This window comes from Dasypus novemcinctus, chromosome 15, assembly GCF_030445035.2.
Source record: "Dasypus novemcinctus isolate mDasNov1 chromosome 15, mDasNov1.1.hap2, whole genome shotgun sequence".
NCBI lineage: Eukaryota > Metazoa > Chordata > Mammalia > Cingulata > Dasypodidae > Dasypus > Dasypus novemcinctus.
In genome coordinates this window covers 23732206-23747487 of record NC_080687.1, presented here as the reverse complement: position 1 = coordinate 23747487, position 15282 = coordinate 23732206, and the positions used below count along the sequence as shown (strand labels likewise).

At 40.4% G+C, this 15282-nt stretch overlaps 1 protein-coding gene across 2 annotated transcripts in view; it reads left to right on the top strand.

The window, feature by feature from the left end:
• Window positions 1-15282, top strand: part of COL4A2 (collagen type IV alpha 2 chain) — a 218523-nt gene that overhangs the window by 40665 nt on the left and 162576 nt on the right. For both annotated transcript variants that reach the window (XM_058276427.1, XM_004447021.5), the window contains exon 4: window positions 11332-11412. In XM_058276427.1, coding sequence (XP_058132410.1) covers window positions 11332-11412 — 81 coding nt within the window. The remainder of the gene's footprint in view (window positions 1-11331; window positions 11413-15282) is intronic.

The window sequence follows — 15282 nt, the reverse complement described above, 5'->3', positions numbered from 1 at the left end:
ATGACTACCCTAACACATTCCCTTGGAGCCCTCCCTAAAATGCCTGAGGCTACCCAATCAGGACACTGATCTGAGAAGCAGCTCCCTGGTGATTTATGATTAGCAGTGTCTGTGGCTAAGAGGAGCTTAAAGAAAAGGGGGTCTGATTTGGAAATGAGTGACTTCCATTGAGCTCTGAACTAGCTGCTCCAAAATGCTTGAAAAGAAAAAGAACTTGTTCTCACTTGAGATTTCCAAGACAGCGCTTCATTTGTAACTCAAGACCTTGGGAATCCCAAGTAGGAAGTCTTTTAAGACCCACCTTTGGGGGAAGCGGACTTGGCCCAGTGGTTAGGGCGCCCGTCTACCACATGGGAGGTCTGCAGTTCAAACCCCGGGCCTCCTTGACCTGTGTGGAGCTGGCCCACGCACAGTGCTGATGCGCGCGAGGAGTGCCCTGCCACGCAGGGATGTCCCCCGCATAGGGGAGCCTCATGTGCAAGGAGTGCACCCCATAAGGAGAGCTGCCCAGCGCGAAAGAAAGTGCAGCCTGCCCAGGAATGGCACCGCACACACGGAGAGCTGACACAACAAGACGATGCAACAAAAAGAAACACAGATTCCTGAGCCACTGACAACAACAGAAGTGGACAAAGAAGAACATGCATCAGATAGACACAGAGAACAGACAACCGGGGCGGGGGAAAGGGGAAAGAAATAAATTAAATAAATAAATAAATCTTTTTTTAAAAAAAAGATCCACCTTTGGAACTGAATGAATAAACCCTATTCATTTAGCTATAGATTCATAAATATACCTAAATGATAATGAAAATTAAACTTCTGATGACTTAACAGCTGGTATTTTGGTTGCCATAGATATTGTGAGAAATTAGCCACATTTGACCTTCCACCCACTCTTAAACCTGCCAGGTCTCTAGTCTCTTGCCTGACCCAGCTCGAAAGCTCCCTGGTTCCTGCCTGACATGACTCACTGACAACAGCCTCACCTCCTTGTCCGCTACCTGGTTCTTCACTGCCTAGGTTCCAAATTTCTCTACCAAATGATTCATGATGAGGCAGCTCCATATCTCTATCCAGCACCTGATAAAACAACCCACCAAATGAGGTTTAAACTGAGCCTCCTGATGAAGACCATATCGCTATACTCCTGAAAGGGACAGTGTAAAAGAAGGATGTGGGTAGTTGAGAGACAGTTCTGGATACGGCGATCTAAGATAGGTTCAAAATGGTGTATAATCAAGTACCAGGACCAGTATCGATTCCTATATATGCCCTAGAAGCAGGGAGGCATCCCTCCTCTCCTCACTTGTTAGGAAACACATTCATATTCTGCTTCCAACCTCGAGAATGGAGGAGAGTGTGGCCTTTGAATAAATGACAAAGCAGAGGATATGACAAGAAATGCCTTGCTTCCCCCCTGTCCTGACCCAGCCAGATGTACCCACTTGTCTTCACCTGTGGGCTCAGCCCACCCACACTCTGAGATCATTTCTGGCCCTGGGCAAGATATTTTTAAGGAAGCATTGGCTCATAAACCTTTGGCTGGGTTTCAGCTCTCATTCTTGTGTCTGGAGCCCCATGCCATTTCCCCACGCCTGTTGCCTAATATTAATAACCCTTTAATTTCCGATGTGATGAAGAAATTATATGTACATTAAGTCATTTAATCCTCAGAAGGGACCTGTGGGATAGTTATTATTACCTCACTTTGTGATAAGGAAGCTGCGATTAGGAAAGGTTAGGTCATTTCTATGCTTCAGTCTGTCCTGTTTGTCACTGTCCTTTGTCTTATCTTCTGGGTCTGTCCTCACTGCTACTACCCAGTGTCACATGTCCTAAACAATCCCTTGCCTGAAGATTCTCATCCTCCAGTTTAACTAAAACTCTTGTGCAGTCTATCGTTTAGCCTATTTTAAATATCATAAGCATAAATGGTATAATTTGGGAAAGTGGTCTGGCTCTGATCTTTAGCCTGCTGAGCTCTCCCTGCCTGCCAGCAGCCCTCCCCATCTAGTACAATGTCTGATATTTGAGCCAGCCCTGCCCCATCAGCACCCAAGCCCCAGCATAAAGCACAGCTTTCATAGATTTTCTTGTCAATAGCGATTTGGAAAATACCCTTAGACTTTAAGCTGCCTGAGAAGAAATAGAAGGTAGTGAGGTTGGCTAGTTTTTGCTCATAAAAACGTCTAAGTATGCAAGTATGTGGCTCGTTCCTCATGACTCAAATGAGGATATCTAACGTAATGCCTCCTAGTTATGTCTGCTGCTATGGTGAACCAGGAGGAGTAAAAATATTATTCTGCAGGTATTCACCTGGATAAAAGGAAATGTATTCTTGTAGAACATGAAGATGTCATCCTAAAAGAGTTGGGTTAGCATATGATTTCCTATTCGAACTACTATAATTTCTTTCTGGTTCCCCTGTTTCCAACATAATAACCCATCCTCCTTTTCCCTTTCCTAAAACTTCCATCTCTTCCCTTGTGGGCAGGCAGTGACCCAATCATAACTGTGCTAGGAACTAGTTAGTACTCAGTAAGAGGTTCCTGTAATCGCTTTAAATGGGTGAGTACTTCTGTCCATTATTTCACCACCTCTAGCTGGTGATAATTTTAGGACTATTCTAGGATGAATGCATTTCTTTAGGGTGTCCTTGAAATGCTGTTCAACAAAGAAAGCTGCATTGGCTGAATTAGGCACCTGTTTTATTAGGAAGGTTTTTGTTCTGTGTAGAGTGGCTGTGGTCGGCATTTCCTCTGCCATATACCTTGTCTTACTAATACTATGCTGGAATTATTTCCTTACTTTCTAAAGCTGCATGTGAGGAAATGGCTTATATTTCCTGTTTTGATAAACTAATAGAATTTTACTGGGAACCTTTTTTCCAACTTGGCTCTCTTCTTAGTTGGCCTTTTTTTTTTGGATTAAAAGGCTAATACTAAGAGGTTGGGCTTGACTAGACTTGGGACAAAGACTTGTATAGATTTTTTTTTTTGCCTTAAATATGAAAGATAATTATTTTTAACAATAAGAAATGTTTACTTTTATGTCTATTAGAAAGGGTTATTTAACATTCCTCTTTATAGGAAGTTGGGGTTAGATGCTGGGGGTAATCCAATGATAAATTCCCTACAGAAAACTGACTCTTTTTAGCTGGAGGTATATTGGCTTTTCTGTGGGACAAGAAGTTTCTTGGATCGTGTAGAGAACAAAATATTCTTTGTTTAAGGACAGATGAGTTTTTGTTCTTACATCTTCATATAAATTTGATTAATACTTATTTTTCATTTCTAAGTTGAGAACAATGGATAGCATTTTTTTTTCTTTCATTCATATATATTGTATAAACTTTAAGTGATATGCACATCTGTGGAAAGCTGGATGCATTTCCATGGGTTTGTCCCCCTTAAGACACATGTATGATTCTCACTGGTAGTTGCAGAAGGAGCTAGCCTTAAAGAGTCTAAGTATTTTATGTGTTTTATTTTCTGGCATTCAGCTTATTACTTAAACCTATTTTATTTAAAATGTCTCCAACATAAATATAAGTCCAATTTGGGAGAAGTGGCATAGAGCAGTTTACTGTACATTTTGAAATGGGGCCATTCCTCAGACATCTACAGACGAATACAGTTTTCAGCAGACAGAGAAGGAAAGACTTCTCTTTTCTGCCCGATGGTACATGATCCCTAACTGAGGCAATACGATACTCGCTTCTCCTTGCTGCCATTGGATTGCTCAAATAAGAGGCAGAGCCAGTAAAATGTGTGACCGGATATTCTCTAATCTTGCAGCTGCTACCACTGATCCCTACTGCAACTCTTTACTGAGCCTCTTTTATAAATGACAGAGCAAAGTCTCTTTGCTGGTAGCCAGAGAGCCAGCAGCTCAAGTCAAGAAATTCTCCATTTGAACCTGCTATGTGCCTAGTTCAAGGAGCAAGAACCTGATTTTCTGTAGATTAGATGCCTTCAGTTCTCCCAAAGTGGGAAGACTCACCCAAAGAATCCAGATCTATTGTGATTTGAATGTGTCTGTAATGAACTGAATGCCCATGCAAATAGATATATTTTTAATCTTTCTAAATGTAATGATGCCAAGATGAGATAAGGCTCTAAGGAAGAGAATCCCTGCATAAAAAGTCATGCAAGAAATCCCTATCCAAAGCTTTTCACTCTGTACCTGGAAACAATGTCTGAGTAGAGTATGATCTATTAATATGATATATGGAGAATACACCTTACGCCTTTACATTGTCAGTTGGCTCTTCAGCAATCCAGGTCATACCCAATTCCTAGAATTTCTAGTAAATGCAGCAATGCTAGGTACCAATCCAGGATTAAAGACAGCAGAAAAAGAAGAGCACTAAAAGGAACTATAGTTATTTTAGCACTTTGAGAGAATAAAAGCCCAGCAACTGCATGCTGGGTACCTAGAACCACCCGAAACACACTAGCAGGCAGGGGTCATAGCAGGGTCCAAGGGCCAGAGTTTTCTAGCCTAGAGATGTCTACCATGGGCTTTAGTCATGGAGCACATCAAACCTGAAGGAAACACTGCCTTTTCCTCTTTGAAAGGGGGTGGCTCATTGGTTTGCAGTTTTCACATTTGTCTGTTAGCAAATCCTCTTTTCACAATGCCAGCCCACTACTCTGGAGCAGTGCATCACCACACGTTGATGTGCTTACCTGAGAAATCTCGTCTGCTCCAGTAAATCTGGGGTAGGGCCTGCATTCCTGAGCAGCTCTTAGATGGTGCTGGCACTGCTGGTCTGCAGACCACACTGGGAGTAGCCAAGGTCCAGAGAGAAGCACAGCAGCTGGCCAAGCGTGGACTGATGACCTCTCTAACCAACGAGGAAGATGCCTTTTATCTAAACTGCTTCCTCCCTCCTTCCCTGCCCCACCCCCATTTCATTTTCCATACTACTTCCAGGAAAATCTCCCTCAAACTTAGTTTATCATCCTCCCTCTGGGTTCTCCCTCATGTTTCTTTGCTATATGGCGCTGTGTAGCCTACTCCTCCCTTGCCAACCCAGTGTTATTTCTAAGAATAATTGCAAGAACAGACCATCCTTCATCTCTTCCTGGTGCGGTTCAGAGACATTCACAGACTACAATGCTTCTATATATTTAGGTTGTTTTGAATACTTATTTCCCAAAATGTATACTTCACATTTATTTTTCAAAGCTACTCCTATTGCTTCTGCAACACATTTTAAGATGTCAAGATCCTACAACATGGGAAGCAGTTGTGGCTTAACGGATAGAGCATCTGCCTACCATATGGAGGGTCCAGGGTTCGATACCCAGGGCCTCCTGACCCATGTGGTAAGCTGGCCCATGAGCAGTGCTGCCTGCGTGCAAGGAGTGCCATACCACGCAGGGGTGTCCCCCATGTAGGGGTGCCCCAAATGCAAGGAATGCACTCCACAAGGAGAGCCACCTGGCACAAGAAAAGTAGCCTGCCCAGGAGTGGCACTGCACACATGGAGAGCTGACGCAGCAGGAAAAAAAAAAAAGGGCTACACAGTTTCCCAGTGCCACATGACAAACATGCAAGCAGACACAGAAGAACGCATAGTGAATGGACACAGAGAGCAGACAATGGGGGGAAGGGGAGAGAAATAAATCTTAAAAAATAAAAATAAAATAAATCTTAAAAAAAAAAGCCTACAGCAACATAGAAATAAATGCCCTTTCCCTTTGTCAACAGGGCCTCCCCCAACCTATTAATTTCTCTAACTTTTCTTGAAGGAGCAGATGAGTCATGGTTCAAACTGATCTTCAAGTGGCAGTAGATGAGACGGTTGACAAGATAGGAGCACAGATGTTTGCTTTTTTGAATTAATTAGTGATTAATCCCTTTAGGCAAACTCCTTCCAGAATTTGAAAGTAGATCCATGATTTGTAAAGTCAAGCATCTGGGTAGCAACTAAGATGCCTCTCAGTTGAGCAAGGTGGGCTGAGAATGCCCTGATCCCTGTAGACCAGGGGCTCTTAATCAGGGATCTGTGAGCTTGAATTGAAATTAAAAAAATACATTATTCTTGTGGGGATGTGTTGGTATGGGGGTGATAAATTTATTAAATAATACACAGTATAGTGTGGACTTAGTAAAGAGCCCATGGTTTTTACCTGACTGGCAAAGGGACACAAAGAAGGTTAAGAACCCCTCCCAAGGACTGTCTTTGACATTGATGAGGCGCCAATGGGATTGTAATAGAGTCCTAAGCCAGAAGTTGGAGGATACAGCAATTTTGGGGCATCCTGAGGGTCATAAAAACAGGTTTCCAGGTATTCTTGATTCCCTGGTGATGATAATCTGATGGTCTTTGCTTTCCTAGGCCTGGAGGCTAGGAGTTCCCTGTCTGTGTCCACTTTTATAGCATACAGGCCTTCATATTATACGGCAGGAAAGTTGGTGTTTTAGCTTCCTGGCTGCGAAACCAAATACCATACAGTGGGTTGGCATAACAACAGGAATTTATTGTCTCATGGTTTCAGAGGCTAGAAGGCTTGCTTCCTCTGCGTTAATATCTTCCGACTGGCCAACAATCTCTGGGGCTCCTTGGCTTTTCTGTCACATGGCAATGCACATGGCATTTTTCTCTCCTTCCTCTTCCAAGTTCCACTGACTTCCAGCTTTTCCTGCTCCCCATGGCTTCTCTCAGTGTCTGACTTTCTTTACTCATAAGGACTTCAACCATATTGGACTAAGGCCCATCCTCATTTGGTTTGGGCACAACTTAATTAATAATATCTTTTTACAAATGGGTTCACACCCACAGGACCATGCCTTTTGTTCAGGACATGATTCAGTCCTCAACGGCTGGCCTTTATGTGGTTGGCATACACAGAATAACAGAGCATACCATAACCCAAGAGAAAGGGCTCTGACCTAAAACGTTAGTTCTCTCTAACTGTTAAAGAGAATGTTTTAATACAGAGGACCTCATTTGTTGCTTATTCACTCTCATACCACCCTCTCCTTTAAAGTAATGACCTCAGTTTAATTTTGTGTAAGTTTAATTGTTATTAGTTATTTAATTTTAATGTTTACTTGTTTGCATGTCATCAGGGCAGGGAGAATGTCTGACCTATTCCCCACTTTATACCCAGGGCTTACTTAGTACAGTACAGGGCTGAGAGTAGACATTCAGTTGAATGAATGAATTTGCAAAGTGAAAAGGTAGATGAATTATCTGCAAGACCCCTTCCAGCTTGTATTGGTTTGGAATTGGGGTATTAGGTGTTCTTTCACTGGTACATTTGAAGGAAAGTGATGCCCTGAACACCTTAATCTGGAAAGCCCATTCTGCATGCTTTATAGTCCTAGAGCTCCTGGGTGAGGAGTTTCTACATGAATATGAGAACATAAGAATTTATGTATGTTAGATTCCAGCATTCTCCAGGGGATGGGGAACCTTAACCCAGCTTCCACAGACTTGTTTTTATTAAAGAAGTTACAGGCTTACAAAACAATCATGTATAATGTGCAGAATTCCCATATATCACCCCTTCCCCAACACCTTACATTGTTGTGGAACATCGGTTACAGATCATGAAAAACATGATCAGACTATTACTACTAACTATGGTCCATAGCGTGCACTTGGTATATTCTTCCATACACCCCCTGTTCTTAACACTATCTATTAGTATTGTCATTTGCTGTACAGTTCATGAGAGAATACTCTCCTATTTGTACTGTTAGCCACAGTTCATCTTTTACCATGTTTCACTGTGTTATAGAATCCCATGCCTTATACGTTCTATCCAAAGTTTCATGGATCTTTAGTATAAATTGGTCCCATCAGACCACAAGTCGTTTTATCCCTTGGAATGAGGGCATTCAAATAAGCACAAGAGTTTAACCTGCTCAGTTAAATGGATGTTGTGTGGCCCATGTCAGTGGAGTACTTTCCAGGGAGCCCCCAGGACCTGGAAACTGCATCTCCTACTTAAATGCTTAGAAGGTGAAGTCAGTGACCACACACACCTGCAGGTAGCCTAGGGTAGAGCAAAGTATTGAAATACTTCTCTCACAAATGCAACCTATGGGAATTTAGATGTGAAATAAGAAACTAATGGAGGATGTAATTGATATTTCATTTTGTAAGCTGTGATTTTGTAAAAAGGTTAGAGACATAAAATGCCTGAAAAGACCTTGTAGAATACTGAAGTGAATTGGACCTTTTAGGTAAAAGGTATGCCTTCATGTAGACTCTGAAATTGAACATATGGACCAGGGCCAGATCATCACGTTGGAGGGTTTGGGGCAGGCTCTTTAGGGGGATGTAGGGTAGGTAGGAAATTAATTATCTCTATTAATGACTTAACAAGAAGTAGTATCGTGGTTTATCTCTGAGTTGCAGTGAAAAAATCAAGTGGTAGACTCAAGGTCAAAGCCACGGGTAGTGTGAACTTTGAGTATTCTTCCATTCAAAGGGAAGGGCTTGGACACAGACATAGGAGTTCACATAGCAGTCTACATACTCATAATCCGAGTTCCTCAGGAAGGCATTAGTATCTTGAGAATGAAATGTTCCAGTGTCCCATGTTCTTTCAGGGGAATGCCTAAGCTCAGGTTGGAGACTTGTTCAGTCTTTAAGAGACTGTCTGGAACATGCACCCTGCCCTAATAAAGTAAACATTTCCATCCATCCTGGAGATCTAACATTCCAATATGTGGTACTTAGGGCTTTTTTGATGTTGGAATTCATAAGAGTGCCTCTGTAGGACATGTAAGATGCCAGCAGGAAAACACGCGCACACACACACACACAACATATAGCTGGAATTCCCATGAAGAAATTTGACTGCAATGTGTAAGGAGGAGTTCTGATCAAGTCTCTCAAAGATGTAGTTCTCACCTTGTAAGACAAAGTATCTGAGGCATTGGCATATGGTTGAAAATGCATTAAGACAGCAAGTTACAAGGTCTTCAAGTCCTAGTCTCAAGAGCAAAAAAAAAAAATGCCATTAAATTGAGTGCGTTATGAAGAACTCATTTCTGTAACAAATGAAGCACACATCCTAAATCTAGAGTAGAGAATCTGTTAGATCAATTTGAAACCATTAAAATCATTTCAGCCATTGATTTATATACAGGGATTTGGCAAATGGCTTTAAAATTGAAATTAAAAATAGCATGTGAATCTCCATATGGAGCATATGAGTTTAATGCTTGGTCCTTGAGACTGAGGTGTCCCCCTTAAGTGTTCCAAAAAACCCTGGTAAATGAATTATTGTGTAACTAGGGACATCTTCCAAGCCCCTTATTCATGTCACAGTTATATTTAATAAAAAGTATAAATGTGGCAGCCCATCTAGACTTCTCCATTTGGTGCTGAAGGTAATCCATAAAACCTATGGCCTAGGGTGGAACTGGATTCCTAAAAATCAAGTATTCAAAGCCATGGAATTTATGAGCCCCATTGTAAACATCGAAGCCATAAAACATTGGCAAATACCTAGCATCATTTTTTCAGGGGTGAAAGATTTTATATATCTTTATTTTTACTCTATGGAAATCAAGCTGTCTAATCACCTCCCTAAAGATTCAAGAAGAGATTCAAAAACTTTCTGAGGTATCAAGGTTTTCAGATTTTCTGACTTTTTCAAGTAGTGACTGATGTATTAGATACTAGAATAGGTAAAGAATTATAATAAGAAAACACAAAAACATGAAATTTTCATATGAGACCTCACTAGTAGAAAACTGTTAGCAAGGGAAAGGAATTTATCATCTCTATAAAATGAATGCTGAGCAAATGCTGAAGCTGAAGGTGAGCTTGGGCCAAATGGTTTTTAAGCCAGAAGTTTACTTGTCCTGGCCATCAAATATCAACAGTAGATGAAGGCTGTGCTGAAGCAGGAAGTGCAGAGGGGTCATGGAAACACCATCTCATTTCCAAGTGAATATCCAGTACTGAGCTAGGAACAGGAAACATTCTGGCAAAGTTGTTACCATGAGAAACAGACACTTAAGAGAACATCCCAAAGTGATCATCCAGTTTAGCCATTGAGCTTTAACTCATAAAAAAACACCAGATGAGAATGAGAGAGATGGGGTACAAGGTTACCCAGTACATTTTTGCAGGATAGGGTTTGGCTCAGTGAAAACCAGAAGGTAAAATGTGGCCAGGACCTTTGAAGACGAATTACAGGCTGTTGGGGCTCAGTTTGGTGGGATCCAGGGCAATCTAGCTGAGTCTAGTAGAGGGTGATCAAGGCAGAGGGAGCTCTCCTAGGGAGCTGCTGTAGTAACTTATCTGGCCCTGGAGGAGGGACAGAAAGGGCAAAGGGACAAGGTCAATGCTTGAAAAAGTGATTTTAAAAAAAGGGGGGGGAGGAGAGAAGGTAAATCTGATTGCCACTTCCTACTCGAATTATTTAGTACTTGTGAACACAGTCTGAAGGAAAGAATTAAGATACTTCTCCATATAATCCAATCCCCATGTCCATTTTTTAATCTGATGTACTGAGATAAAAGGCTAGAAATGCCCCCCCCTTTTCCTTCCCAAGGGAATTATCCAGCCAAAGACCTCCCTTAGTTTCTCAACAAACTCATTAAAGAGTTATATCTCAGTAAATGACAAAAATTTAAATTATGCCACCCAACCTGATTAAATAAATATCTTGGAAAGGCTCTTTCCCCCAATTTCTCCACCTTCTTTTCATTGCATGTATGTATATCTCATAGTATGAAAGGAAACAAAAATGGGGTTCCTTTGCATATCCTTCACAGCTAATGTCCCATGTGTCTCTTGAGCTAGCACTGATGGACATTCGAGGTTTGTCACCCTGTCAAGTATTCCAAACCCGTGCTGACCTTCCTGTGTCTTCAATTCACCATGGTCTGTGTTATGAGGCCTGGAGTTGGCCTGCTCAATTTAACTTAACCACAAAATCATGTTGTTTCCCACTTCCCTTAGTCATTTGCCACCCACTCCTGCTAAGCTCTCTGGACTCACCTCCAACATCTCCTCCTCCAGGATGCCTTCCCCACATTACCAGGGAGAATTAAGAGCTACTTCTCCTGCTCCTAGTTCCCAGATACCACATTATTTATCAAATAGTGTAATTAGAGGTTCATTTTTGGTGCCTTCTACTATACATGGAATAACTGCATATAAGGAATGTTCTAGACAGTCAAACCCCAGAACCTAGCTTAGCCTCTGGCACTTAGTAGGCACTTTCAAAAGGTTTATTGAATACTTTAAGTGAAGAGCTAGTTATTAGAGTGGGAGGGTATTATGAAACATATTGTAGTTAAAAGTGTTTGAAGTAACTCTTTCTTGGCTTTGTTTTGTTTTGGCAGGGTGTGAAGAAGTTTGATGTGCCCTGTGGAGGAAGAGACTGCAGCGGTGGATGCCAGTGTTATCCTGAGAAAGGAGGGCGCGTAAGTCAAAGCATTGTCCTTGCTCTAACAGACACACTAGGGGCCATGTTTATTGTAAAGGCTTTTCCGCAATAAATATTCTGTTCTTTATATTTCCACTTTGAATGACAGAACTTTTATATTTCCTGATGACGTCAATTGCATACTTTGCTAAGAAATTTCATGAAGAAGTGTTCTCCACCAGAACAAACAGTAATAGAATGCAAAATCAGGCTAGATTATACCACTTTCCTAAAAAATTGAGAACAATGTTAACTTTCTTAACCATCTTTTCTCTTGTTAATTGTTATCAGTGCCTATTTCTGTGTGTATGTGTGTATATACATATACATATATAACATGTCCACATTTCATACTTATACACAAGCATGTATTTTATAAAATATTATATAATGGGAAGCTTCATATATAAAATAGAAAACCTGGCAATTGTACAACTGACTTTAAAAATTATTCTACTCATTCCTTGAATGTCCTATGTATCCTATTTCATAGGTAGGTAAGAGAAAAAAAGGCCATTAATCACCATAAAACCTGCAAATTTTCAACTATTGGCCTGATATTGGGTCTAATTTGTTCAATCGAAGTAAACCATCTCTCATTCTTCTGTGGCCTTTAAAGATGATTTTTGAGTCTTGGCATTACTAATTTTTAAAGAATGTTATTTATATTTATATGTTTAAATCTAATGTTTTGGAAGTGTGGCAAGTAGTATGTAGTTTCATGACACAAAGTATTTTGAGTCATTATGCTTTTGAATCCCACATTTCCGTCTAGGACTCACATGCTTGTCTATATTTTTATTTGGTGAGTGCTTCGTCATCAGAGGCAGACAGGAGTTCTTATCTGCAATGCCCTATTGCTGTGTGAATCGTAACTAAAGCAATCCCTTGGTGTTCCAAATGATATTTACCCAGTTGAATCCTGAAGTCAGTTATTAAAATAGCCATTTCCACCACTTGGAAGAATGAACCCCTTGTTTGGAGCTTGGCTTCTGGTAGCCAGGGGTATTATAATGTTATATCCTCTTGCCATTGATCCCCTCCCCAAAAACCAATTAGGTAAAACTTTATGATAGGGAACTGCTTTATAATTTGGGTGGTCTTACTTTACATCCTGTGATTGCTAACAATGGCAAAGATCATGACACTCTGCCATTAAATCAAAGCTCCCCTTTCCTTATTCTATGTGCTCCATGAGGTACAATCTTCAAAAGAATTATTTTTTATTTTAGAAAAAAGTTGCCCTGCTTGGAGTGGGGACTTCGTGCATTAGGAAATGCTGATTGAAGATAACTTATCAGTATTTAACAAAGATAAATGTTTTTAAATATATGGAAGCCATTTCATGAGATTTAAAAATTCCTCTGGGGTCACTTGCTATAGATTTTCCCTACTGTGCTCGCATAGCAGATTTGAAAATGCCTGACTGCAGACTCTCTACTCCCTGGGCACTTGGCTTACTCAGCCTTATATGGACATGGAGTAGATAAATCAGCGGTATACACATATCTATGAGACTAGGCTGTGTCAGATGGAGTTAGACTCTGGAGGGACTCTACATTCTTCTCCATGTGATCAGTCAAATAGAATGCAAACAGACATTGTCCCTAAGTAAGGAGAACACTTTGAATCTGTTTCTATATATTGCCAAGCAAAGTAGGCCATTGACATCTTTCTGGCTAATTTGATTAACATGAGCAATCCGAAATCTAGGGTGGGCTTTACTTTCCCCTAATTATTCAGACAGGTTATCAACATCGGTTGAATTAAGTTGACATTTGGCAGTTGTCTGGGGTGTTTGTTTAAGAGACACGGTCAAATGGTACCCCAGTTTGGAGCCAGTACTGGGAAACTTACTGTCTCTAATGCCCAGATTACCCAAAATCATGCTAAGTCTGTATTTCACTTTGTACTGTGTAATGCTCCACACTGTCATTGAGGCTGTACAGGCCAGGATTGGACCATACAAATCCAATTATTGGGTTATTTTAGCAGTTTAGCAAGGCCATCCAATTATTTCAGGGTGTGACACTGGATACTAATCAAAAAGATGATGGAAATGGCTGACAGTAAAAAGTAAGAGAAAAGAAAGAAATGATAACATTTACAATTTTCCATAGGATAGGCCCAGTGTATTTGTTGAAAATATTTGCTGTTATGGTAGTTGTATATATGTCACTAAAAGACTTATTAAGATTTATTACCTCCTTCAGTACCACACCTGGGTATATGTATATTAAATATTTGTTAATTAGTAGATTTAATCAACAGTGTTCCTATGGAAAGCAGGCTATTTCTGCCCTACTTTTGAATTGATAGTATTTTTTTAAGTACTATAATATGTAAAAATAGCAGTTGGACAGATTTTCTGCTCAAAAAGCTGTGTACATAGTTTGTTCTTTCCCACAGCTTCCCCTGGGGTCACTTGCTATATATTTTCCCTACGGTGCTACTGTAGCAGCGATAAAAATGCCTGACGGCAGAACTCTCCACTCCCTGAGCACTTGCCTAACTCAGCCTTATATGGACATGGGGTAGAGTTAATTTGGTCCTCACCATGGTGACAGCCAACATCAGAAACTCTGTGTTACTGGATAACTTTTGGACTCTAAGCAAAAATCACAAATGCACTGTGGATTCCAATTCCAAATGAATTCTCATGTTACCAAATGAATGAGCTTTGTGTAAAAAATGTTTTAGTCTCATTCTCCAGCCTTATGTGGTGGGTGATGGATTCTCATAGCAAGGAGAGAATTGCTTCTCACAGGCAGAACTCCCAGCCCTGTACATAATTCCAGCAAGCCATGTAGCTGGGGTATGAAGAGGCGGAAACTCTGGTGCAGTTGTCTATTCTCTCACCACTCCCCAGTTAGAGCTGGAAGATGCTGTGGGGGTGGATGGTCATCTCACCCACACCCATTTCTTTACATAGGGGGACACTAACATCAGGGGGTAAACGATCTGCCCAAATCTCACACCTGTGGCAGAGTCCAGACCAAAACTCAGCTTTTCAGATTGTTAGATCCATTCTTTTTTCCAACATGATAATCTTTTGTGTCTGCATGCCTCTTCCTAGATGTTAACCTATATGAATGAGATTCTCCAGGATTAAGGGAGAAGAAGCAGGCAAGGGTGAAAAGAGGTTTTACTCCCCGCTTTAAGAGTTTTGATCCCCTAGCTAATTTTCTAACCAACTCTTTGGTTGGTTAGTGAATGAAAAGATAAATAACTTTAAGGCAGAATAGTTATTTGAGGGTATGTATTTCAAATTATCCCCATTAAGCATATTGGAGTAATTAAAAATTATAAATTCGAGTTCACTGACAGTACACAGGGTGAGTGAAATACATGTAAAGAAAGCAACTTCAGTCAAAAATCCTTTTTTACCACTAAATGTCATACAGTCATCAATACTAGACAAAGCTGCCGGATCCTCTTTTCTTTTCCTATTATTTTTCTTTTTCTTTACTGTGGAGATGCAAGGCAGTTGAATGGAATGCAACTGAATGAATTTCTGTTATATAATTTCTGTCATAGCAGAGTTATTTGCATGATGTAATGATTAATAGTACAGAAAAAATAAAATAGAGCAATGAGACATCTGATTCAACAAATAATGACATCTTTGCCTTTGCATGTTAAGTCACCTAAAGGGTTGTGAAATTCTCAAAATTTTCAAACTGAGACCAATTTTAATTCATTAAAATAACTTTTAATGGCATCAACCTCCACAGAACTCCTTTTTTCCTAAGGCAATTTAAAACTTTAGGAAATACAGAGACAGGCTGTTGGGAATGACAGAGATGGTCTAATGGCCCTGGCAAATTCTCAGTAGGAAAAAGAAAAACTAAAACTTTGAATAATACTC